The following is a 27,712-nucleotide window of genomic DNA, read 5'->3' on the forward strand; positions in this document are numbered from 1 at the left end:
CACGCAATGTTGCATAGTCGAGTCGACCACGACAGCCCTACAACATCCAGAGCCTTAAGGAACTCCGGGCGGATCTCATCCACCCCCGGGGCCTTGCAACCGAGGAGTTTTTTGACTACCTCGGCAACTTCAGCCCCGGAGATATGAGAGCCTATCCCCAGGTCCCCAGGCCCTACTTCCTCACTGGAAGGCATGTTGGTGGGTTTCAATTTCTACAAACTTCAGGATGAATCAAATCCTCTTGCTTTACTCTGAAACGTTCCCTTCACACATGTAAACCTTTCACCTTTCTCCAGCGCAAAGCTCAACACCGACTTCTAAAACTATTTTTAGACCAGTAATGTGGGCGAACCTCTGTTAGCCCTTTTTGTACCAAAGTTCTGTATGGGTTATTTATTTATTTATTTTTTTAAATGTCCTTTTTCTGTCAATTATGCTGGTAAATTTATTTCTGTTCTCAGCAGTTCATGTCTAATATTCTGAGTTCAAAGAAAAAATACTTCCTGAAGAATTGGTTAAAAGATAAACACAAAAATCAAACCACCAAACATGGATCTTTGTGAAACTACACATTTACTTTCAGGAATAACTGTGTATAAAACTTACAATATATTGGTAAAACAAAAAACCTTTAGAAGTAGAACCCAGTTGTTCTGCGCACAAGACTGACTAATGTCCATATTAATGAAAAAATAAAGTTAAAAAAAATTCCAACAACAGCAAGGGAGAACACTGCTAGACAACATACACCTTAAATGTACATTAAAGAATAAAATGTTCCAGCATATTTAATGGAAAAGAAAATAGATTTATATTGTTAGGTGTCATGATACACACAAGAATGTAAACAAAAGTTTATTGAAATCCCCAAATTGCACCTTAAAACGTATGAATGACATTAAAAAGGCTTGATTTGCAATGTTACTTCCGATGTGATGAAGGCAACAGTGTATATTTGGCATCACACTAAAGCTTTTCCTTCTGTGAAGAGCAGCTGCCTGTTGAGGAAAAATGCTTTTTTAGGTGGACAACAGTCTTCTCTGTGTCTTTTTGTGCCTCGATGATAAATGGATAAGCTCGTTCTCCCCTCTGGAAGTCTTCACTGAAGACTCAGCAACACCGATGTTGCTGAATATTCAGCTTTCTCCAGCTTTTTATGCAACTGTGATGATTTTACAACTTCAAGAAGCTCGTGGAGGAATCCCAGCTGATGTGGCAGCTTCGGGATGCTGAAGGGTTAGACAGCACAGGTCACACCAGCATCCTCTACATGGCCACAGTTAGTTTTGGCCCAGCCAGGAAACTTGCACTGGTGGATGGTGTCTTCAGTCCCTGTGCAGGCAACATCATCCATCCAGATCAGACCAGTACCTGCACACAGAAACCATTCAGTGGGGGATTTCAGTGGACTTTTACACTCAGACATGAGACATTACCAAAAGAATCTGACCCCTAACCCTAACCCTAAGTAAAAGTGCTTGTTAGGTACATGTTCTCCTTTGGGAGTACTCCTCTGGCCTGACTCCTCATCACCGCAGTCAGTGCTGCAACAACACTTTATTGTGCTTAAATCACTCTTAATGAAGTGTTTATGTTCCCTACTCTGTTTACAGTGTTTACAGCCACCAAATGAGTCGTTTTTTTGTTTTAATCACAAGGTTGACACATATAAAGTTAAATTGTGCTGTTGAGTAAAGATTTATTAAGTTCACAAAAAACAAAAGAAAAACATGCTCTTTAGGAGCGAGTTCTTTTTAAATCCCCATATTATATCGATTTTTTCAGGGTCAAATTCTGTTTTTGTTTTTATTTTTGTAGTTTCTAGGACCAAAAGACATTTAAACCAATTGAGTATTTTCTATTTTCCTGAAGTGGTGCAGTATAATACACATTTAACAGAGCAAGACAACTACTTCAGCGCATTTCCTTCACCATTATTAGCATCAAATGTAGGCAATTATATTTTATTTGTGAAGAAAAACAAACTCACATCATGGAATTAAGTAATGTAGATATGAATGATGGCACTTCAACAAAACCACCAGCAGAGGGCTTCAATTTCTATAGCATAGCACTTTAGTGCTATTTCTACTATTTTATCCCATTTACTGATAATCAAGGCATAGATTTCGATTTTTTACCTAAAGATTCAAGTCCTTATGGTGAGTAAACTAGAGTAATCTGCAATTCTTCTGACTCCATGCAGTTGACATATCACAGTCCTATAGCAGCGGTCAAACAATACACCTGCTCAAAAATGTGGTTACATGCCGCTTGATCACCATCTTTTCATGTTGGACAACTGTGACTGAACTTATATTTGTACGATATTTAACAATGCAGCAGTATAACTGAGAGCAGATAACATTTGATGGCACTCACATGATGATGCAGTTTAAGGCTACAGAAGCAGCTTTGGTTAGAAGAGCATCCGATTCATTCGTCATACATTTGAACAGCATCTGGAGTTTGCGGCTTTGCTATAAATCACAACTGCGAATCCCTCATGGGATGTCTCGGAGATAAAAAGACAAATCCCAAATTAGAGGTTGACCTCAGGCTGGGAGCCTCACGAGACTGCTCATAAATTATTTGAAGCAAAACTCACCATTGTTCTGTTTTATTTCCTCCAACAAGGTAAAGGGATGCTCAAGGTTTGGAACATAGAGAAACGGTAAATTATTACCGTGGTGGCAACAGTGGGAAAGTCTTTTTAAAATACCTGATGAATAAACTGTGTCCATCCAAATCTGACCTGCGCACCTTAATGTCAGATAACAATGGACACAATGAACACTTACCAGATCTATACTGGCGTTGGTTAAGCCATTTTTTTCACTAATAAATAAATTGAAAACATTTCTTGGGTGTTCTTTCTTGATGCATCACTGTTCCCTTAATATTTTTCTTAGTTATTAAGAGAAAACTAACTTCCTGATGGGATAAATCACTGTGCCGGGGAGTATTGGTGACACATTTTTACAGTGCATTGTGGGCACTATATAGGGTACAGCATTCACCACATTTGAAACCCCTAGAAAGTGGCGTACACCCTAGTTATTGCAGTATAAAGGGTATAGGAGGTGTTTTGGACAGAGCTCCAGGGTGAGAAAGCCTCAGTGATCTGAGACGGGCCACAGGACATCCTAGAGGAATCATTTCCAGTGGGCTTCAATCAGAACAACAAAAGTAAAGCAGCGTTTGACTGCTGTGCTTCTCACCTCTGCAACAGTTCCTGAACACCTGAGTTCTGCTTCAATCAGGCCCCAAACCTGTATTGCTAACTGCAGCTTTCTCTTAGAGGTTTAACCTATGCTTTCATGCACTTTTATTTACCTTTTTTAAAAATCTATAATGACTTTAACATATAATTCCAACTTTAATGTCTTAATGTTTTTATTATTGTAGTTCCCACTGTATTCCTGCGCCTGTGTAAAACACTTGTGTAGGAAGACCCGTGTTAACTGTGTGGTCCAGAATTCTAATGCATTACTACAGGTATATTGAATATGTTTCTATTTCTTCTGTCTGACCATATAATGCAATATATCCTGCTGCCATAACATAAAGAAAGTAGCGTTTTCCACATTTGTGTATTTCGAGAAGGCCAATCACGTACTCTGGGTGGGAATGAGGTGTATCCTTGAAAATATACAAGGCCCAGCGGGTCACCGACCATAAAATTGTTCACTCTGGGGTTTACTTCATGCAAACTAGATTTATGCCACTGAAAGAGCAGAAACAATTTTCATCGAAAGATCAGAACTTTCTTTAATTGTTCGGACTAAGTTTCCAATTCTGCAGGGAATGGCTGGACTTGGATCTTTTTAACGATGAAATCTAACCCTCTGTAAGCGGTTGTCCTTTCACATCCGTGTCTCCTCACTGATTACAGGCTCTTCCTTGGTATTATTGTGATGAGACATTAAAATTTCTTAACTGTGGTTTAGATCAGCCAGGAGTCCTCAGGAACGTTTGGGCTTAGAGGCTTTAGGGGAAAACACGAACATTCAGGTCATGAAATAACCTAACAAAGAGTCTGGACCCATGACAAAGGTTATCACCACACACTGGTGCAGATTCATATGGATGACCTGAAAAGAACTGAGCTGTCAAATGATTAAAATGTAAAATCAGATTAATCACAGAGTACCTGCTTAATCATAACTAAAAAATCACTTCAAATTCCAATTTCCTCTATTTTTTGCGGGATAGCCCAAAATAGCACATTCTTAGCGTTGACATGGTGATTCACGCTCATGGGGCTCTCATGGAATTAAAACTTCTACCAGCAATAAGTCACTGCATACTTTTTATTGGCATCTTCTTTCTTTCTTTTTTAATACTCAAACCAATTAGAAGGCGAGTGTCCCAACTTGAACCTTGTTCAAGGGTCCTTCCTGTTAAAGGGGATCTTTTCCTGCTGCTGTTGCTGGGTTGAGGGTCAAACTCTGGGCTTCTGAACAGCGCCATGAGAGGGAACGTGGTGGAGTCACGTTGGTACCGTTCGCTCGCTGGTGTTCGTCACACCTGCAGCTGGTCACCAATCAACACTTCAAAGTCTGATCGTTTCGTCGGCTTTGTGGTAAATGTGGGTCAATAGTATCTTCTTGTGATTCCTACTTTTGAATAACTTTCTGCATTTTCTCACGTCTCCTCCTAGGTCACCATGCGCCCGTCATTCGGAGGAACGATCTGCACTTCATGCACATCACTTTTTCACCACACCATTAAAGTCTTGTTTAAACACCGTCAGCTGTTGTTTGTCTGCTAACGGGTCCAGCCTGGACTGTGTAGCTTACAGTATCTACATACACATGTATAGGCAGGAAGGGACGGTTAAATGTTATGAAACATGATTAAAGTAGTTTTAGAGTGTAATTCTGCTCAGGTGAGTAACATGAATGTTTTAGAGCCCTAACCCTAACCCTAACCCTGAAGATGTCAGAAAAGTGTTCCAAATGACTAAAACAAGCACATTCCTTCTAGATGAGATACAGCAGGTGAAAGGTCAAAGTTTAGTTTGGCCTTTTTCTGGCCTGTAGTGACGTCGGGATGCACAGCTGAAGTTTGAACATGCAGGTGAGGTCAAGCAACTCAAAAGCAGCTGTGATAAGTACTTTGTTGAAAGAACATCTGTTTCAACGTACATAGAAAGCATGTTGAACGCGCCAGGAACCGTAAGTATGTTGCTACACCTTTTATTGTCCAATCAAAATGTTTTTCCTCTTAGAATCAGCTTCATAACAGCGATTCTACATTTATTTTCTATTCTAGAACCTAGCACTGGCTATAATGGTGACGCTAACGTACCCTATTACATGGTCGTAATTTAGCTTCCATGGAAAGGAATAAATCGTCACTATTGTGCGTGTGATGATCTTTTCCTACCCCGCCCGAAGCGTCCAGTCTTATGCACCTCTGTAGCTCCCTGGTATCCCAGCATCCTACAGATCACATCTCCATCCTTTTTATCCCAGGCATCATCACACACCGTTCCCCACCGACGCTCATGGAAAACCTCCACACGACCCTCATGGGGACCTGACCCATTCACCAGCCGCACCAGGGTGTCCTCCACTGTAACACACAAGCAGATTATCATAATAATGTGTGAACATAAGTTGCCTGACAGACAGACACGTCACTGATGTGTTTACACTGGATTTCCTGGAGACAACATCACTCTGCGTCCTGTTCTCCATGTCATTCATGCTAGCTTGTGTATGGTGCTGTACATTAAAGGTACTCAGCCTGGTCATGAAAAGAAGCAAAGAGAATGTTCTGAATGTCTTCCAACCCTTTTCAAACATGCTGCTCAAGATCGACAAATTAGATTTGACATGTATTCAGATGCTGGCAGAGTTGCATATGCAGTATATCCAACAGACATGAGAGAGGTTTGAGATTATTATCCAAAACCAAGGTACAGTATGAACATCAGTCCAAATATTTAACAACACGTCAAAAGATCAAAAGCTGCGTCTACCAAAAACATAAAGATGCCTATAAAAGGGTGTGGCGTTGTTTTGTCCAATAACATTTCAGTCCAATAAAAAACACAAACGGAAAGATAAATTCAAATATATACATACTATAAGCCAGGCGATTAGCTCTGCACAATTAAAACACAAAGCAGTGAGAATGTGTTGGCATCTTTGTAGATATTCTGATGCACTTTAAAGGACTACAAAAGTGCCACTAAAACAACAGTGATAGATCCAATGTCATACAATTGCCTGGATTAAAAAAAGAAAAGATGTTTAAATCATTTTAAGATTAACAGCCCAGGTGATATCAAAGTGTATGGGTGCCTGAACAGAACATCTGCTTTTTTCCCAGGTGGCATCAGGGTGAGAGTCAGAACACTGACTGGCTATTGAGCTTCCCAAAAGAATGCGTGAGAATTCTGCACCCACAGAAGTCATGAAGAAGCAAATCAAGAAGGCACAGACGGATCACAGCCCGGTCAGGCGTCACACTCCAAATGTTTTGACGATTGTTGCATCTGGAATCAAGTTATAGCCGTAATATTTGTATATTCACCAGCATCACTGTGTGCTTATTATCATGGACGGACACTTTTAAATCTACCGTTTAAGCAGTTGTGGCTTCTGATTTCCCATCTTGGCTCATATTTCCTGTTAGGGTTAGGGTTAGGGTTAGGGTCCTTCCCAAACAGACATAAAGTGTCTGTTTTAACTATGCAGGTTCATTGCCAGGAAAAGTGTCCTTCTTTACTTTTTTGCTAAGGTTAGGCTAAGAAAACCCATAAAATCAAGATTAGTTCATTCATTTATTTAGAATGAATAAATGAGGATTAAAATATTGGAAAAACAGAAGAAAGGTTTCCCAGGAAGTAGACTAAAATGTCCGTTTGTGCCTGTATCTATCTTCCAAATGGTACCGTGCTCGCATGTTTAAATCCACACAGGATATGACTCACCACTTTTTCACGTCTTTAACATTCTCACTCAGTCTTCCTCCCTTCCCGATGTCCCAGAGGCTCACACTGGGGCAACTGGGAGGAGGATTGAGGCTGCACATGCACACTTCACTCCTCAGAGATAATGAAAACCATACAAACACACCCCGTGGACAACAATGTCTCACGAACAGTTGGACAGCAGCACATGGGACATGTGATGAATTGTTAATCTGGTAAACATGGACTTGATCTGATCTGATCCTCAGAGACAGGATCACAAAAATCCCCGAAACTTTTTGGATAAAAACAACTGGACTTGTGTGTTATTTCCAAGAGACGTCTATTTATTCTCCCCCAATCCTGTTCTTCATCTGCCAAATGCAACGTACTTGTTGGAAATCCAACATGGTTTCGGATCAAGGGTGAAACCACAGAGCAGACGAATCCAAAGGAAATGAAGCAAGAGATACGACTGGTCTACTTCACTGTCAAACATTTTAAAATTCGATTTTTGGAATAAAAGAAAAAGAAATCTAACCCTAGGATATTTTAAAATAATTGGTTTGGATGATCCGCATTATAACTGTCCCCTGTCCCGGTTGCCAGTCCAACTCCCGAGCGGAGGGCGCTTCATGGTCCTGCATCCCAAACATGTGTTCTTGGAGGGTTATTTGAATTTTGACATTATTTACATTATTTATTTTGCATATCACATGGTGAGGACCCGGACGGGAGCCCCTTCTGGTTGGGATCTATTCTGGAAATGTTGGGTTAGAGTGGCTGACACAGTGATCACGACTCCAAAACGCCGCTTATTTAAAGAAAACTACAGATTCAGATTAAATAAATTGAAAACCCTAAAATTCAGATTAGGAGCATTATTAGATTATTAATGGGAATGTTCTGCAAACCTCAGGCTTCCAGCGTCGCTGCAGCAAAACAACCGTGTTGTCAATAGCTGAAAGAGGCCAGAACACAGTCGCCTCTATTGCTAATGTTTGTCTGGGTTACGGTTAGAAAGCAACGATACGGACCAGACACAACTACTTCACCATGACCATTAACCAACTCCATCTTTACTTTATTTCCTTCTTTTACTTTCCCTTTTAGTTTTCTTCTTTAAACTGTTGTGTTGCCTTTAGCTTTGACACCAGTTTCATTTAATTGCACGTGCAGTCTGGCAGACAGAGACACACTTTGAAACCACCTTTAATGAGTTCTGCAGCGTTTTTTTGAGATGTTTTGGGATCTTTTTACTGAATGATGGGTTTATGGCACTTTCCCATTTGTTCCACTCTGCATCCAGAACCTCCACAGTTCACCAATTAATGTGTTGTGAACGGATCAAACTGTCAAATAAAAGTCAAAGCCTGACTCACCACAATGTGTCTGTGTTTATTCAGAAATAAATGTGATGTAAAAACATCCGTCATCAGATAATTATATATATATCCAGAGAACCACGTCAGGAGTTAATAAAACAAAATTTCAGTCTGCTTGAGTTGAGCTTCTATAGACACAGTAAGATGAGGGCAAATGAGGGCAAATTCATTTGACTGCTAAAGTCTGAAGTGATCAGGACAATCGTTTATATCTGCACATGTGAGGCAGCTCAGGTCTACAGTAAAGCAGTCTGTCAAATATTTAGCAGCACTTAATGTTGGACCCTTGAGGTGTACATAAGTGCCATGAGCTGGTCTCTAACCCTGACCATAACCCTGACCCATATCCCTCTGACCCATAACCCTCTAACCCTGACCCTCTAACCATAACCCTCTAACCCTGACCCTCTAACCCTAACCCTCTAACCCTGACCCTAACCCATGAGCTGGTCTCTAACCCTGACCATAACCCTGACCCATATCCCTCTGACCCATAACCCTCTAACCCTGACCCTCTAACCCTAACCCTCTAACCCTGACCCTAACCCATGAGCTGGTCTCTAACCCTGACCCATATCACTCTGACCCATAACCCTCTAACCCTGACCCTCTAACCCTAACCCTCTAACCCTGACGCTAACCCATGAGCTGGTCTCTAACCCTGACCATAACCCTGACCCATAACCCTCTAACCCTAACCCTAAAACCCTAACCCTAACCCTCTACCCCTAACCCTCTAACCCTAACCCTCTAACCCTACCCTCTACCCCTAACCCTCTAACCCTAACCCTCTAACCCTGACCCTCTAACCCTGACCCTCTAACCCTACCCTCTAACCCTAACCCTCTAACCCTGACCCTCTAACCCTAACCCTCTAACCCTGACACTAACCCATGAGCTGGTCTCTAACCCTGACCATAACCCTGACCCATAACCCTCTAACCCTAACCCTAACCCTAACCCTAACCCTAAAACCCTAACCCTCTAACCCTAACCCTAACCCTAAAACCCTAACCCTCTACCCCTAACCCTCTAACCCTGACCCTCTACCCTACCCTCTAACCCTACCCTCTAACCCTAACCCTAACCCTAACCCTAACCCTAACCCTCTACCCCTAACCCTCTAACCCTACCCTCTAACCCTAACCCTCTAACCCTAACCCTAAAACCCTAACCCTCTACCCCTAACCCTAACCCTGACCCTCTAACCCTAACCCTAACCCTAACCCTCTAACCCTAACCTCTACCCCTAACCTCTAACCCTACCCTCTAACCCTAACCCTCTAACCCTGACCCTAACCCTCTAACCCTCTAACCCTAACCCTGACCCTGACCCTCTAACCCTAACCCTAACCCTCTAACCCTAACCCTAACCCTCTAACCCTAACCCTAACCCTCTAACCCTGACCCTAACCCTCTAACCCTAACCCTGACACTCTAACCCTAACCCTAACCCTCTAACCCTGACCCTAACCCTGACCCTCTAACCCTAACCCTGACCCTCTAACCCTAACCCTGACCCTCTAACCCTAACCCTGACCCTCTAACCCTAACCCTAACCCTGACCCTGACCCTCTAACCCTAACCCTCTAACCCTAACCCTGACCCTCTAACCCTAACCCTCTAACCCTGACCCTGACCCTAACCCTCAGGGCAGCAGAGTGGAGTTATGTGCGTATGAAAGCTTATCCTTTCCAATTTCTCTGGTGATGCATCAACTGTTCACTGGAAATCAGAAATGTTTGCGGTGTTCCAACAAAGGTGGCTGTTTTTCCCAGCACAGGAAAACTAGAGGGTCTCGTTCACTAGCCGAATCATTCCCCTTGCAAGGATGAGACACGGACTCTTTCTGTCCCATCACAAGTCATGATGCAGCATGTTTAGGATTCCATGAAATATTCCTGCTGCCCAACAAAAACTGTGCAAAACTTCAATGAGAATTTAGACTCAACAGAAAATGAACCAGGACAAAGTTTATGCCACATAGACATTAGACGACATGCTTGCAGGCATGTCGCTCTGTATCGACGTATGTTGGAAATAGAGATGAACGCAACAGTCTGGGTCCATTTACTCTGGCTCCTTTACTGACATCAAAGCTTTCACCACCACATGTGTTTGATCTGCTCACTTGCGTAACATTCAGGATCGCCTCTGCTCAATGTTGAACATGTGGACCAACATGAGCATTTATCACAGACGGCAGTGGTCTGGGGTTGCCGTGGCGATCCGTCATTTCTTTCCAAGCCTGTACTGTACACTGACCCAAGGCACACATCCATGACTCAAGTCCTCTTGGGGTCGGGACAGCTTGGCACCTGGCAGATCATTCTGAGGGCTGACAGACTCAGTAGCTTTGTCACTCACATGAAATCTTAGCCGGCTGTAAATGATGTGAGGATGGAAGTGATCTGTGACAGCACCTCGATGGGCAGAAATGGGCTTCAGACGGTTCGGAACATCTGCTCAATGAGAACAGCACTTCACTTCACTCATCACATGGAAGCAGGAGGGGAGTTTTATATTAGTGGGACAGGAAACTTCTCACCGGTGGTTGTTTCATAGATAGATGGGGGATCCACGTAAACACGTCATGTTTTAAGACGACATGATCCACGAATGATAAGAGTGAAGCCAAATCAACCCTCTCACTCAACTTTGTTTGCAAAGGTTTTGAAACAAGACGCTGCCGCTTGAGGGTGAAAAACAGCTGCTAATCCACTTTTCTAGCCAAACATCATGCTAAACATTGCTGGTTTAGTTAGGCAGGAAAGCATATTTGGGTTCATTAATAAGTTTTAATAAGTTAATCATCTTGGTTACCATAGTTAATACTTTATTGCAAACAAGTGTTCAAATTTTCATTTCTCAGATAAAACTGTTTGCAGCCATCTATTAGGTTTTTATTAAAATTTTACTGCCATTTTTGTGTGATAGTAAGCTGCTATCACAGTGTAACAAAGGCTGTTTGCTTGTGATAACGACTTTGTTGACATGACAGCAACATTTTGCTATCCTATATAAAATATATAACAGACACAGAGAGCCTTCGAGGGACATTTATCATCTCTGATGACGAGTGTGTGCTGGTCCAGTTCATGCGACCATCCTGATTAAAGAGATGCTAATATCTGGAGCCGAGGCTAACAGCCAAACGGATCAGTCACACCAATACTCAACTCTCACACATTTTTGAAAGCCAAACAAATGTCAGCCTGTAGAAAGAAACTTCTATAAAGTTAAAAGCAACTGTGTTGAAGAATGAACGCCATTTCTAAATGCATCTCCCACATTCTCCGCTCTTACCTGTTCTCTCAACTCTGTCTCCTTGATCGCCCTTCTCCCCATTATATCCTCGTTCTCCTCTTTCACCTGAGGGCAAAAACCGAAACACACAATGAAAACACTTTTAGAGGGTTTAATACAGGCATGTCCAAAGTCCGGCCCGGGGGCCAATCACGGCCCGCGGTAAGATTTCATAGGGCCCGCAACTTCAATCTTACAATGTATTATTTATGGCCCGCTGGCACTAACAGAATAAATAAATCACTAAAATCATCCATCCATCCACCCATTATACATCCATCCATCCGTCCATCCATCCATCACCCACCCACCCATCCATCCATCCATCACCCACCCACCCATCCATCCACCCATCCGTCCATCCATCACCCACCCACCCATCCATCCACCCATCCATCCATCCATCACCCCCCACCCATCCATCCATCCATCCATCCGTCCATCCATCCATCACCCACCCACCCATCCATCCATCACCCACCCACCATCCATCCATCACCCACCCACCCATCCATCCACCCATCCATCCATCCATCCATCCACCCACCCATCCATCCATCCATCCATCCATCCATCCATCACCCACCCATCCTTCCATCCACCCATCATACATACATAGCTCCCGACAGACTGAGCATCACCCCCCAGACTATTGAATATGGCGTGATTTCTTTCTTAGGACTTAAGGTTGTGCTGCCAATGCAGATTTTCTGCTGGAAAGGAACCAGAACTTCCTGGTACGTTTGATCAAAACTGGCTCAAGATGTAAAACCGAGTGGAGCTGGAAGTATTGGGTGACAGAAGCGAAGTTCCACCTCTGCTTAGGGTTAGGGTTAGGGTCAGTGGGTCGCCGTGAGCAGCCTGACAACTTCATCACTTGAGATCTCCAGTCTTGCATTGTACAGGAGGGTCAGAATGAAAAAGAAAAGAAGAAAAGGCACCTCTGGGGCCCTTTGGTCCAACATCCCCCTTTTCTCCCTTACTGCCATCAGTCCCAACAGGCCCTTTGATCCCGCGAGGGCCCTGGATGCCTTTTTCTCCCGATAACCCTGCAACATTAAAACATCAATATACGTTGTTAATGCACTGTTAATAAAAGAAGCAGTGATGCTGACAAATAAAGCTGATATGTAAAAAAAAAGACAGTATTTTGAAAATGTTGCTGGTGCTGGAAGAACGATGTTGCCCTGGTATTTGTTCCAAAAACAAGCTACACAGAAACTCCAACCATTTAGCACACAAACCCAGTCGTGGTTGCTGGAAACACTCCACAAAGGCTGCCTCTGGACTCTGACATAAGCCGTGTCACCCAGCAATAAGAAAGTATTTACATTAAACACACCGGAGACACAAATAATGAACGGATGAGGGATGATGTCATGTTCTGTGTCCCTCTGCTGTTCAAAGCTCAACTCCCTCTTGGAAAACACAAGCTGGGAAAACATGTTTTCCTCCTCGCAGGGTCCAACGAGACTCTGCAACATGTCCAAAAATCCTGTTTAGAGTGTGAAAGTGCTGACAGATTCCTTTGGCTTCAATGTCAATGGAGCAGCTGAAGATATGCTGCCTTACGCAGATGATCTAGTTCTGTTGACACACACTGGACCTGTTCGGGGGCGTCTCCCTATCTAATGCTAACCCTAACCCTTTATTCCCTTTGTCCTGCTATCTACCATCTATTTTAGCTTCAGCAGCATTATCCTGTCAAATTAGCTGCTCTCCTAATATCAGCACTTTATTCAGAATTAAGTGCACGTTTGATCACTGTGTATGAAACTGAAGCGAGTTTAGCTGTTTTGCATCACTTTACCATTTAACATTCTCCACACAAAAGATGCTTATCCTGACCTGCATACATCTGAGGACAGGCTCCAGTACAAACTGGATGGGTGGAAGACTGGTGCGCCCCATGAAGTAGGTAGATGATGTGATATTGTTGTTTAAGTTAATATTAGTTTATACTCTCAGGAGATAATGACAGTGCTGTCATCATCTAATGGTCATCTGTGCCACATTTGAAGACATTTACAATCTCAGTTATAGGGTCATAAATCTGCAACAATACAGTAGTCTTTACACAACCTCTGTACTCATTCCCTTTAGTTAGAAATACTTGTTCCTGGAATGACAGAAGTAAAGTCTCGTCTTTGTTGGATTGTTTACACCAGGAAGACAAAAACTCTTGGAAGGGTCAAGTGGAGCTGCAGTTCATGTCCCAAGAATGTTTAAGGGCTTTTAGGCTGGAAACAGTTCTAAACCATCAATATTGTGTTCTATCACATCTGTGCATCTGAAACAACCCTTTCTGAGATTGGCTCTTGGAAACAACCCACAGGGTCTCCTCCACGTCTTAAGAAATCCCGTTAACCGCAAATCATTTAAAACCTGGTTCATTTCATGACTGCCACGAAGGTTCACAGGCCCTTATTACAGTTTCTCAATCTTTCTTTGTTTTCTTAAACTAGAGACATCCTGAATTTCCACATTGGCTTGTGTTCAGGCCCTGGTGTTACATAAATGCTGTGGAAAGCTTTATGCTAGTCTTAAATCTCCCTAAGACTCATTCAGTTTGAGAGAAAATATGTTTGTCATGTTTTTTTAAACTTTGAGAGGCTCTTAACCTGCCTGGATCTGCACTGATCTCCAGTCCAGACCTGGGGTTTTCTGTCAGCTAAGCTAGCTGTGTGGTGAAATATCCACCATTATTATTACTTATTTAATTGCATATAAAGAATAGCACAAGGAATAGATCAAGTTCGTGAATTGTGGCTTTTTGGTTTGTAGTCGTACCCTCACCATTAAGGTAATCATGAACATCTTTGTTTTGTTTTGTTTTCTCCCGCTTATCTGGATCCGGGTCGCGGGGGCAGCAGCTTCAGGAGGGATGCCCAGACAGCCCTCTCCCCGGCCACTTCCATTAGCTCCTCCGGGGGCCCCCAGCTGCTCCCAAGCCAGGCGAGAGATGTGATCCCTCCACCTGGTCCTGGTCCTGGGCCGGCCACGAGGCCGCCTCCCGGTGGGATGTGTCCAGAACACCTCTAAAGGGAGGCGTCCGGAAGGCATCCTAGCCAGATGCTCGAGCCCCCCCAGCTGACTCCTCTCGATGGGGAGGAGCAGCGGTTCTACTCATGAACATCTTGCTTTGTGAAAATGTCAGAGGTCAGAATCAAGAACTGATCTGGCCGCACACGTTTCCCCTTCCATAACTACTTCAACCATCCTTTGAATCAACTTAGTGGGCCAATCTGATTTCCCAGAACATCTCTTTGCATTTCAGAATTAACCAGTAGTCTGACTGCACCCACCTCTCAGGCCTGTCAGACCCGGAATCCCGGGGGGCCCAAGGGGTCCGGTATCACCTTTCTCTCCCTTTGGCCCCGGAAGTCCTGTGGAAAAACACAAAACTGGTTAAGGTAGAATGCAGGAAACAGGAAAAACCTGTAGAACTTCAACCAGTAATAATATCATCCACCCATCCACTCATCCATCCATCCACTCATCCATCCATCCATCCATCCACCCATCCAACCACTCATCCATCCATCCATCCACCACTCATCCATCCACTCATCCATCCATCCACTCGTCCATTCATCCATCCATCCACTCATCCATCCACCCATCCAACCACCCACCCACTCATCCATCCATCCACCCATCCACTCATTCATCCATCCACCCACCACTCATCCATCCACTCGTCCATCCATCCATCCACCACTCATCCATCCATCCACCCATCCATCCATCCACTCACCCACCCACTCATCCATCCACTCGTCCATCCACCCACTACCACTCATCCACCCATCCATCCATCCATCCACCCACCCACCCACTCATCCATCCACTCGTCCATCCACCCAGCTACCACTCATCCACCCATCCATCCATCCATCCACCCACCCACCACTCATCCATCCATCCACCCATCCACTCATACATCCATCCACCCACCACTCATCCATCCACTCGTCCATCCACCCACTACCACTCATCCACCCATCCATCCTCATCCATCCATCCATCCACTCACCCACCACTCATCCACCCACTCATCCACCCATCCATCCATCATCCATCCACCCACCCACCCACCACTCATCCATCCGTCCATCCACCCACTCATCCATCCATCCACCCACCCATCCACTCATTCATCCATCCACCCACCCACTCATCCATCCACCCAGCTACCACTGATCCACCCATCCATCCATCATCCATCCACCCATCCATCCATCCACCCACCACTCATCCACCCACCCATCCATCCACCCACCACCACTCATCCACCCATCCATCCACCCATCATCCATCCACCCATCCATCCACCCACCACCACTCATCCACCCATCCATCCACCACCCCACCACTGATCCACCCATCCATCCATCATCCATCCACCCATCCATCCATCCACCCACCACTCATCCACCCATCCATCCATCCACCCACCCACCACTCATCCACCCATCCATCCACCCATCATCCATCCACCCATCCATCCACCCACCCACCACTCATCCACCCATCCATCCACCCATCCATCCACCCATCCATCCATCCACCCACCCACCACTCATCCACCCATCCACCCACCCATCATCCATCCACCCATCCATCCACCCACCCACCACTCATCCACCCATCCATCCACCCATCCATCCACCCATCATCCATCCACTCGTCCATCCATCCATCCGATGCCAATAAAAATATGCAAATGCTTGGTTTCAGTCAGAAAAGTGTACTTGACATTAAAAAATATATATAAAAAACAAATTTCTAAATTTTATTTCTTCAAAATAATGATTTCTTGGAAAAAACAAATGAAGAAAATCTTTTCTAAAAACAAAAAGGAAGAATATTAAAGACATTTCAACAGTGCAATTGAAGTGACTGATTTTATTTATTATTACAACATGCAAGATTATTACTGCTGCCAATTCTGTAGCAAGTAGCTTAAAAGTGGAACACGGGGAACCAAACAATGTATCAGAACCCATCATTAGAACCCCTGCAGCTCATGTTTGATGTCAGAGGCCCGTTCCACTCATAGACTTGAAGCAAGAGAAAAAGAAAGACCAATCTGGACATCGCCACTCCAAAAACTCCCTCCAAACGCCTGTAGTACTTGGACGGGTATTTAGAGAAGGTGGGGTGGGGGTGGGGTGGGGGGTGTAACCACAATAGAAACCATATGTTCAGCAACAGAGGAGGGCAGCACAGCTTGGACGAGTGATGAGAATTCATGGTCCAGAGATCGAGTTCCTCCCAGGGTCCAAACGTCATTCCTTAGTGCGTCTGTGATACTTGGAGCTGTGGAATCTCTCTCAGTTTGCTGAAGAAACCCAAATACTTCACTGGTGGTGGCTGTGCAGGAGACATTTCACAGGTCACATGCAGAGGGGATGCTGACCCTAACCCTAACCCTAACCCGTCTGACCCTACCCGAAGGTGCATCCTTCTATTCCACTGCCTCGAGGGGCCTAAAACACAAGCTGAGAATGCTCCAACATATGCAGGAACGTTGTGGAAGTCAGGCTGATGTTAGGAAAATGGTACCCAACTCCAGTGTGCTGACCACCAGTGGCACAGCATCAATACTTTGGTGGTTTTACAGTAACGTTTGGTTGTGAAAATAAAACACAGACTACTTAAACTTGGAATTTAGTAAATTTGGAGATAGTCAGACTCTTCAAACGGCAATTAAAAGGAGAACAAGCGACAATGAAAGGCCAGCTTTTAGTTCTATCAGTTGGACAGTAAATATAGTCTGTGGTGGGGTCACAGTTCTTCCATAACCAGATAACTGAGTTTGCATGATCTCCAAGTGCCCTTGTGGCTCTTCTACAAGTACTCCTGGTTCCTCCCACAGATCTTTCCCTCAGTTAAGGTAAAGGATTTATTATTTCTCACATTATTGAGGCTCCTGCACGTTTGATAGGACTCCTGAGACTAATAAAAAGCTGCCTTCAGCAACAGATCTTCTGAAAGTGCCTCACGTGTTCTACCTGCTTGCAAGGTCTCAGAATCTTGTTTGAGATTGGCTTAGGGAACGTTTGTTGTTTCTCCCCTCAGCACAGCCTGGTGGTCTCAACCAAATTTCATCCCCTTAATGGTTTGTTTTTTCAGCATTATACATCATCAAGCTCCTGTTTTTTGCAGTTCTATCTGTTTGGGCCATCAGTGTTTCAGCAATATTAAAGCTCAGCGGCCCCTCTGGGATTAGACTGAAGCTCTCAGACACTGCTGGCTGCAGGAACAGAAGCAGAGAGTTCACCTGTCCTCCCACCAGCCTCTGAAGCTGCAGTTCTGGTGTGGTCATATTCATCATTATGGACAATGCTGGTCGTTACTGGTGTAATGCACGATGATGGGGACATGAAAATAATTGGTTCTGAGGCTGGCATTGGCAAATTTGCTTGGATTTATTCTTCAACATTTATTCGATTGACCGGAACACTAAACCAACATTTGGCCTATAAATCACGTTTAATGAAGTCGAGTTTCATTGTTGTTATAATCACAATATCCCCAGAATAAGTGTTACGCGAGTTACCACTTAAATGTTGAACTAGAGGAAACTGAAAATGCTTTTGGTAAATCTCTCATGTCTTTAAAAAAGCAGCTTTCGAACCTTCAAGAATGAGACTTTGCTCTTGAAATCACCTTATATAAATCCCTCTTTAAGACTAAAATGTATAATTATCTACAACTGGCTCTTAAATATTTGTACCTTTACGAATTATACTAGTTGGTATCGACTTTGATCAAAATGGTCAAAAGATATTTTAATCTTCAGAAAGAATCAAACATCATTGTCAAGTCACATTTTCTCCACCAGTTTCTACAATAAATATAATTAAAACAACTGAATCAATCAACCTAATTCAGAGAAGAATTGAAAGATGATAGAGAAAATGGGCCAGGACATCAAAGCAAAAGAACATAAACAGGTTTGGGATCTACACCCTCTCTTGGCAAATGTGGCGGTGGGTTCATCTCAAACGAATGGCGTGCTGAGCTAAAACTAATAACGGAGGTGATTGGTGCTCTTGGCAATCTGGATCCAGGCCCTAAATGTAACCTGCAATTGTTTCCAGGTTTAAAGGAAAGGGGGGGGGGGCATCTTCCCACCCACACGATCAGAGGTCTGGTTTGGTTTGGGCTGCTATCAATCAGCCAGGGCTCCGTCCCCTGCCAGCATTACGTCACAGCATAACTATTCTAATTTGACTGATTTTTGCCCAGGCAGCTATCGTCAAGCAACGATGAGGAATCATTTCTGAAAAGACTGGAGGAACTGTGAGCACTGCTCAGTGGGGTATAATTACACTTTTCATGCTAGAGGTTCACTGCAGGCGGCACGGTGGTGTGGTGGTTAGCACTGTTGCCTCACAGCAAGAAGGACCCGGGTTCGATCCCCGGTTGGGATTGATTGGGGACTTTCTGTGTGGAGTTTGCATGTTCTCCCTGTGCCTGCGTGGGTTCTCTCCGGGTACTCCGGCTTCCTCCCACAGTCCAAAGACATGCATGATTGGGGATTAGGCTAATTGGAAACTCTAGATTGCCCATAGGTGTGAGTGTGAGAGTGAATGGTTGTTTGTCTATATGTGTTAGCCCTGTGATTGACTGGCGTCCAGTCCAGGGTGTACCCTGCCTCCGCCCATTGTGCTGGGATAGGCTCCAGTCCCCCCGTGACCCTCCGTGGAGGAACAAGCGGTAGAAAATGAGTGAGAGAGTGAGGTTCACTGCATTAATTACAAACATTGATTGGCTCAGTAAATCAGTCTTCTGGGGCGAAAGGTTCCACCCAGATGACTGCATTACATTAACAGAGGATGTGTTCTCCAGCTGTGCTAACCAGTTATAGCCTAACAACCCTAACCCTAACCAGTAATAGCCTAACAACCCTAACCCTAACCTTAACCAGTAATAGCCTAACAACCCTAACCCTAACATGTGCTTCATATTCCTGTTCTCGTGCACCAAACGTCTCTGTCAAAAATTCACGTCTTTCCTGTATTTTCCAATCAAGCTTCTTTGCAAACACGCATGAATTAGTCCACATTGGATTGCGTAAACTTGTTGTTTTAAGGAAACGTTCATTAATAGCTAATGTGGATATATGGAAAAAAGTACTGCTGAGAAGAAAACATTACAGCTAAGATTTCAAAGAGCTCATGAAGAATGAATTTTCTGACTAAAAAGAATGTCTGACTGTATTTGATATCTGTTTGCCATGAAAATATGGAGTCATTTTGGTCTATGGATCACTGAATATGCAAGTGTAAATAAATCCACGCTTGCTCCACAGAACAACAGAGCAGAACGTCATCAACTGAAGTTTTCCAGGGTTGATGGGGACACTTGTTAAAAGGGTGTTCTGCTTACCCTCTACCATGGTGATGTTCTTCAGGGCCAGGGAGTGCTCCCAGTCCTTTAGGCGCAGGTCCTCTGTGATCGTGTTGAGGATGTCCATCTCGCTCCTCAGCTGGGCCTCTGTGTGGACGTGGGTCACCCACAGACTGCTGGTGTCCTCTGTTATGTTGCTGATCTGAATCTGGACAATACTGGTGTGTCAACATCTGAAAGACCTTCTCACAGTGTGATGATGTTTCAAGTGTTTCAGCTGACTGCAACTAACCTGCATGTCGTGTATCTTCCGCCGGTGAAAGCTAATGTCACTGCTGAAGGTGTGATTGACAGCTCCCACTGTCCAATTAACCTCATCCAGGTTCTCTCTGAGTCGGCTCAGCTGCCCAGAGGTCTCCCTAGAAGAGATGGTATTTACTGACTAAGGCAGCGACACTTTCCTAACTGAGGTGTTCCAGGTGTTGTCGATGTTCACCTTAGCTGAACATCTTGGTTGTGAAGCCAGGTGGAGGTTCGAGACACCTCTGAAATCAAGCTTGATACGTTCCTCTCAGCGGAGCTGCTCAGAGAGGACAGCCTGTCATCCAGCTGTACCAGGTATCCCTCAGACTGGTGGGAGTGTGCCTGAAGGTTCCTCAGCTCCAACTCAAGGCCCTGTGGAAGAAAGCAGTAACAAACATCTCCATTTCTATTACATGATGTTAAACTCTGAATTTAAACACCATTGATTAGTGTTATTACCTCCATCAAGTAGATTATGTGACAGTTGGCATTTGTTGGACTAATAACTAAGTAACTAAAAAAAGTTCTGAAGATTTTCATGAAGTTTTCAGGAACTTTTGACAATGGGCCAAGGAAGATATCTTTGGTGATGTTCTGGGTGCCAGACGGACTTTGATTATCCAAAGAACAAAGCCAAGGGCTTTCATCATAAAGTAACCTCGAATATTACGCAGTCTTGTATTACGGCTGCCTGAACACACTATATAATAATATATAATCCACTATCCCCTCCCTGGGCTGCCACCTTATCGTGGTGGAGGGGTTTGCGTGTCCCAATGATCCCAGGAGCTCCGTTGTCTGGGGCTATATGCCCCTGGTAGGGCCACCCATGGCAAACAGGTCCTAGGTGAGGGACCAGACAAAGCGTAGCCCAGGACCCCCTAATGATGCTGAACAACATTGGTGCCAAGTTTCCCTTGCCCGGATGCGGGTCACCGGGGCCCCCTCCTGGAGCCAGGCCTGGGGGTGGGGCACGTTGGCGAGCGCCTGGTGGCCGGACCTCTGCCCATGGAGTCCGGCCGGGCGCAGCCCGAAGAGGCAACATGGGACCCCCTTCCCGTGGGCTCACCACCTGCAGGAGGGGCCAAGGGGGTCGGGTGCATTGTGTTTTGGGTAGCAGCCGGAGGCAGGGACCTTGGCGGTCTGATTCCCGGCTGCACAAACTGGCTCTAGGGACATGGAATGTCACCTCTCTGGTGGGAAAGGAGCCTGAGTTGGTGCGCGAGGTTGAGAAGTTCCGACTAGATATAGTTGGCCTCACCTCGACGAACGGCAAGGGCTCTGGAACCAGTCTTCTTGAGAGGGGTGGGACTCTCTACCACTCTGGAGTTGCCGATGGTGAGAGGCGACGAGCAGGGGTGGCAATTCTGATTGCTCCCCGCCTCAGTGCCTGTGTATTGGAGTTTACCCCGGTGGATGAGAGGGTAGCCTCCCTTCGCCTTCGGGTGGGGGGACGGATCCTGACTGTTGTTTGTGCCTATGGTCCAAACAGCAGTTCAGCGTATCCACCCTTTTTGGAGTCCTTAGAGGGAGTGCTGGAGAGTGCCCCTTCTGGGGGCTCCCTCGTCCTCCTGGGTGACTTCAATGCTCACGTTGGCAATGACAGTGTGACCTGGAGAGGTGTGATTGGGAAGAACGGCCCCCCTGATCTGAACCGGAGTGGTGTTTTGTTATTGGACTTCTGTGCTCGTCTCAGATTGTCCATAACGAACACCTTGTTCAGACATAAAGGCGTCCACATGTGCACTTGGCACCAGGACGCCTTAGGCCGCAGATCGATGATCGACTTTGTGGTTGTGTCATCGGATTTGCGGCCGCATGTTCTGGACACTCGGGTGAAGAGAGGGGCGGAGCTGTCAACTGATCACCACCTGGTGGTGAGTTGGCTCCGATGGTGGGGAAGGATGCCGGACAGACCTGGCAGGCCCAAACGTGTTGTGAGGGTCTGCTGGGAACGCCTGGCAGAGTCCCCTGTCAGAAGGAGCTTCAACTCACGCCTCCGGGAGAGCTTTGACCATGGGGAGGCGGGGGACATTGAGTCCGAGTGGACCATGTTCCGTGCCTCCATTGTTGAGGCAGCTGACCGGTGCTGTGGCCGCAAGGTGGTTGGTGCCTGTCGTGGCGGCAATGCCCGAACCCGCTGGTGGACACCAGCGGTGAGGGATGCCGTCAAGCTGAAGAAGGAGTCGTATCGGGCCTTACTGGCCTGTGGGACTCCTGAGGCAGCAGATGGGTACCGGCGTGCCAAGCGGAGTGCAGCTACGGCGGTTGCCGAGGCAAAGACTCGGGCATGGGAAGAGTTCGGTGAGGCCATGGAGAACGACTTTCGGACGGCCTCGAAAAGGTTCTGGACCACCATCCGGCGTCTGAGGAGGGGGAAGCAGTGCACTGTCAACACTGTGTATAGTGGTGATGGTGTGCTGCTGACCTCAACTCAGGATGTTGTGGATCGGTGGAAGGAATACTTCGAGGACCTCCTCAATCCCACCAACACGCCTTCCAGTGAGGAAGTAGGGCCCGGGGACCTGGAGATGGGCTCTCGTATCTCCGGGGCTGAAGTTGCCGAGGTAGTTAAAAAACTCCTCGGTGGCAAGGCCCCGGGGGTGGATGAGATCCGCCCAGAGTCCCTTAAGGCTCTGGATGTTGTAGGGTTGTCGTGGTTGACTCGACTCTGCAACATCACGTGGACATCGGGGGCAGTGCCGCTGGATTGGCAGACCGGGGTGGTAGTCCCTCTTTTTAAGAAGGGGGACCGGAGGGTGTGTTCCAACTATAGGGGGATCACACTCCTCAGCCTCCCTGGTAAGGTCTATTCAGGGGTACTGGAGAGGAGGGTCCGCCGGATAGTTGGACCTCGGATTCAGGAGGAGCAATGTGGTTTTCGTCCTGGGCGTGGAACAGTGGACCAGCTCTACACCCTCAGCAGGGTCTTCGAGGGTGCATGGGAGTTTGCCCAACCAGTCCACATGTGTTTTGTGGACTTGGAGAAGGCATTCGACCGTGTCCCTCGGGGGGTCCTGTGGGGGGTCCTCCGAGAGTATGGGGTGTCGGGCCCGCTGATACGGGCTGTCCGCTCCCTGTACGATCGGTGCCAGAGTTTGGTCCGAATTGCTGGCAGTAAGTCGAACTCGTTTCCGGTGAGGGTTGGCCTCCGCCAGGGCTGCCCTTTGTCACCGATTCTGTTCATAATTTTTATGGACAGAATTTCTAGGTGCAGTCATGGTGTTGAGGGGATCCGGTTTGGTGACCTCAGGATCGCGTCTCTGCTTTTTGCGGATGATGTGGTCCTGTTGGCTTCATCGGCCCGTGACCTCCAACTATCACTGGATCGGTTCGCCGCCGCCTGTGAAGCGGCTGGGATGAGAATCAGCACCTCCAAATCCGAGGCCATGGTTCTCAACCGGAAAAAGGTGGAGTGCCTTCTCCGGGTAAAGGAGGAGATCCTGCCCCAAGTGGAGGAGTTTAAGTACCTCGGGGTCTTGTTCACGAGTGAGGGAAGAATGGAGCGGGAGATCGACAGGCGGATCGGTGCGGCGTCCACAGTAATGCGGACTCTGCACCGGTCCGTTGTGGTGAAGAGAGAGCTGAGCCGAAAGGCGAAGCTCTCGATTTACCGGTCGATCTTCGTTCCTACCCTCACCTATGGTCATGAGCTTTGGGTAATGACCGAAAGAACAAGATCACGGGTACAAGCGGCTGAAATGAGCTTCCTCCGTAGGGTGGCTGGGCTCTCCCTTAGAGATAGGGTGAGAAGCTCTGCCATCCGGGAGGAGCTCGGAGTAGAGTCGCTGCTCCTCCGCGTTGAGAGGAGCCAGATGGGGTGGCTTGGGCATCTAGTCAGGATGCCCCCTGGACGCCTCCCTGGTGAGGTGTTCAGGGCATGTCCCTCCGGTAGGAGACCCCTGGGGAGACCCAGGACACGTTGGAGAGACTATGTCTCTCGACTGGCCTGGGAACGCCTGGGGATCCCTCCGGATGAGCTGGAGGAGGTAGCTGGGGAGAGGGAAGTCTGGGCTTCTCTCCTTAGGCTGCTGCCCCCGCGACCCGACCCCGGATAAGCGGCAGAGAATGGATGGATGGATAATCCACTATTCTGAGAGGTGTAAGTCACAATCTGTGGGGAAATCGCCCGCTTGGCTGTTTTATTTGGTCTAATGGCTCAAACCCTGAGGAGTTTTTATTGCTATGCAAAGCTTGAATTAAAGCATCTTCAACATATCAGCGTTGGCTTTATATTTAGTACCAAACAATATATTTAACTTTCAGAAGCAGTTTATACTTTGTGCACAGGCTCATTGTATTAGACTGAATGTTTCAACTCCTGTCTCTTAAACCTCCTGATGCCCTTGTTCCACTGTGGTACCTTGATGAGGATCTCCAGCCTCTGCAGCCACTCACTATGGTTCTGGAAGAGGTTCTCCAGTTTCCAAATGTTCTCCAGCAGGTCAGACTCTGTGGATGCCTCATCCACACCCATCTGGGCTGTGCGTGAGTTCTCCGACGTTGTGGTGACGTTCTCCATCAGCACCTCCTGTCGCTGTGTAGATACCTGGGAATGAGACACTGGAGAAAAAAGAAGGGAAACAGAAGGGCGAGAAGTCAGTGGATTCTCCTGGAGTTCGGCCTGATTGATCCATTGTCAATGTCAAAATCACAAAATTTTATTCTAATTGCTATAAGTCACTGTCGTAATGGTGGAGCTGAGCCTGAGATTTAAAACAGTGCAATGTGTTTCTATCCCATAACTACGGATTTATATGACATGAAGAACCAGAGTTATTATCAGAAGCTAAAATTAATTGTTTTCCGCTGATGGACTATAGTCAAATACACATTTTTATAACATTAAATGAACAAAGATGCCATCTTTGAGGGTTCTGGATGTTAGAAATGCTTTTAAAATTCTTTATACTCTCAGCTGGATTAAATACACTTTCTAGGCTCAAATGGGGAAACCACCCATCATGTTTGGAGCTTTGTGATGATTACTTTGCCATTTCAGCATGCAAAAAAGCCCTGAATCACGTGTGTGTATTGCAAATTTTCAGACATTAAACAACCTCTCAAATTACTGCTATCAGTTGAACTAAAAACGTGCCACAATTTAGGGCCCTTACACGAGCACTTAGGTGTTTTTTTTATCCTGCTCAAGGGTATCTTGGTGGTACTCTGTAAGTGTGCTGGCACCTCCCACTACTACCAAAACACCTTAGAAGTTTTGTCCACACCAGAACTTGACCCAACAACCCTCCGCTTCTCAGCCCAACAGTCCCCATCAGGTTTTTTTTATAATGTGCTCCAATTCTCAACAGCAACTTAATGTATTAACTATATGATGTCTGACCAATATGACACACGTTGAGTTATTAAGTGGTTAAATCCACAAATCTGTGCTTTAGTAGAACTCAGATATCTTCCCTCTGCTTTGAATAGTGGTATTTACAACAAAATTTACCATTTACAAGGTCAGAAAGCAGCGTACAGCGGGACCTCTACTTACGAACGTCTCTACATGCGAAATTTTCAGGTTACGAAACATCAACGGTAAAATATTTCCCGTTGATTAAAATATATACTGAAATAAATTTCAGGATACGAAAGGAAAAAAATACGCTACAGCTGCTACTCGCAGCTCGCGGAGTTTAGCGAACGCAAACATGCTTGTAGCTGCTCTGCCATTGGCTATCGCCTAGCATCTTCCTGTAATCCCATTGGCTAGGAGGGACGTCAATATGTACAAGTTTGTGTGTATCCCAGCGTCGCCTTCGTTTAACTTTTATTTATTGTGGGTGTTCGTAAGTTTGTCCATTAGATGGTTGTTGTGGTAACGTTCGTGGCTAGTAATGACGGCTAATGTAAGATTAGCCTGTAATAAATTTCATTTTGTTCCTGGAGAAGCCTTGCACTGAATTCCTACATTTATTGTGCGGTGATCTAATTGTAACATGTATTTGTTACATGTTTTGATGCATTTTTAGGATTTATAAAAAAATTATGTCCGAATTTTTGGAACGGATTAAGGCATTTACATGGAAAACGCGTCTCTACTTAAGTAATTTTCAGGTTACGAAACAACTTCTGGGAACAATTAATTTCGTAAGTAGAGGTCCCACTGTGTTACCGTTGCATTCGAATTCAGGGTCACTGCAAACACACCTGAAATACTTAAGGCATGTGGTAGACTCTGTAAATCATGCTGCTGCATCACAGGAAGCCATCTCTTTTATGTCACAAGGCAAACATTTGCATGTGATTTCGGGTGTGACACACAGTTAGTGCAGTTTGGTTAACAAGAAATCATCTGGGAGATCTTAAATTCAGGCAAAAAGGCCCCATGGTTGAGCTTGGGAGGGATTTTGTCACAGATGGTTGAGTTTAGGCACTGAAACCATGTGGTTAGCTGTAGGAAATGACTGTTGATCGCTGGTTTCAAATGGGAAGCAGATTCTGCTTCTCTGAAGGTTGAAACCGGAGTGGATGTCTCGGGAGGGCATGCCAAACGGCTTGTAAGGCTTGTTATCCTGTTCCCATTGGCCATCGATGCAGCACACTGAGCATATTAGTGCCGAGTTCCCTGGAAATAATGTGGAAGTTTCCAAAAGACATAGTTTTCCTGTAACCTAATGTAATGATATCAACCAAAACACCTGCCTCATCTCCAGTCCAACAGACCAAAATTTACAATCTTTCTGAAATGATCATTCAGATTGTCAAGATCACAAATACATCGAGTGTGAGAAAGTGTCATTGTGCAGACAGAATAAAGTTTCTATTTCAGAATGACATGAAAATGGCTGAGCTATGATGAAGAAAGCCTTAATGTCATTTTGGGTGGTGACATCATTTCCATCCACAGCAGCAGCTAAGAGAGGAACTTATGCTGCCATCAATGCAAAGGTAGGCAGAGCTCTTCTGTGAATCATGAAGCCCAATAATAAAAGAAAATAGGTGATGCTCAAAACTCTTTTGTATCAAATTTACTTCTAGTGAGCCAACTTGGAGCTTTCATGTCTGTACAAAAATGTCATGACTTTACTAAAGCAAACATAGCGGAGAATTATTTCCATCTCAATTGGCACTAACCCTTTCAGCCTCTTGCTTGGAAACCATGAATCTCCATGACAGGGCAAATAAGAATGACGCAAAAGATTTCAAGTTGCTGTCAGAGGATTGTGAAGTCTTTGGCCAACATGATGTGGAGCTAAAACAATTTTGATGCAATCACATTAAACCTGTTCAGGAAAATTCATTCTCATGTGGCAAAATGAAGGAACATTACTTTGGTTTTTCTCCATCCGTTTCTGTGCCTAATGAGCAAAAAGCACTCCAGGTTCATGTTGTGTTCAGAACATGTTGCATGGTAACGCCGCCATAGCCCAGGAGATATTTTGAAACCGTATCTTGAACATTACACCATGAAATCGTTCATTTT

The 27,712-nt window shown here is 45.4% G+C and overlaps 1 protein-coding gene across 5 annotated transcripts in view; it reads right to left on the reverse strand.

Moving 5' to 3' along the window:
- Window positions 1-554: 554 nt before the first annotated feature.
- The window catches only part of scara5 (scavenger receptor class A, member 5 (putative)), a 60,171-nt gene continuing 33,013 nt past the window's right edge, over window positions 555-27,712 (reverse strand). For 4 of the 5 annotated variants that reach the window (XM_057017297.1, XM_057017296.1, XM_057017295.1 and 1 more), the window contains 9 exons: window positions 24,644-24,843; window positions 20,474-20,652; window positions 20,270-20,396; window positions 20,017-20,185; window positions 14,922-15,002; window positions 12,558-12,665; window positions 11,617-11,682; window positions 5,392-5,580; window positions 555-1,371 (listed from right to left, as the gene is read on the reverse strand). In XM_057017297.1, coding sequence (XP_056873277.1) covers window positions 1,238-1,371; window positions 5,392-5,580; window positions 11,617-11,682; window positions 12,558-12,665; window positions 14,922-15,002; window positions 20,017-20,185; window positions 20,270-20,396; window positions 20,474-20,652; window positions 24,644-24,843 — 1,253 coding nt within the window. In that variant the 3' untranslated portion in view covers window positions 555-1,237. The remainder of the gene's footprint in view (window positions 1,372-5,391; window positions 5,581-11,616; window positions 11,683-12,557; window positions 12,666-14,921; window positions 15,003-20,016; window positions 20,186-20,269; window positions 20,397-20,473; window positions 20,653-24,643; window positions 24,844-27,712) is intronic. The other variant, XM_057017299.1, reaches the window with a different exon arrangement.

This window comes from Takifugu flavidus, chromosome 19 (assembly GCF_003711565.1).
Source record: "Takifugu flavidus isolate HTHZ2018 chromosome 19, ASM371156v2, whole genome shotgun sequence".
In the NCBI taxonomy this organism is placed as follows: domain Eukaryota; kingdom Metazoa; phylum Chordata; class Actinopteri; order Tetraodontiformes; family Tetraodontidae; genus Takifugu; species Takifugu flavidus.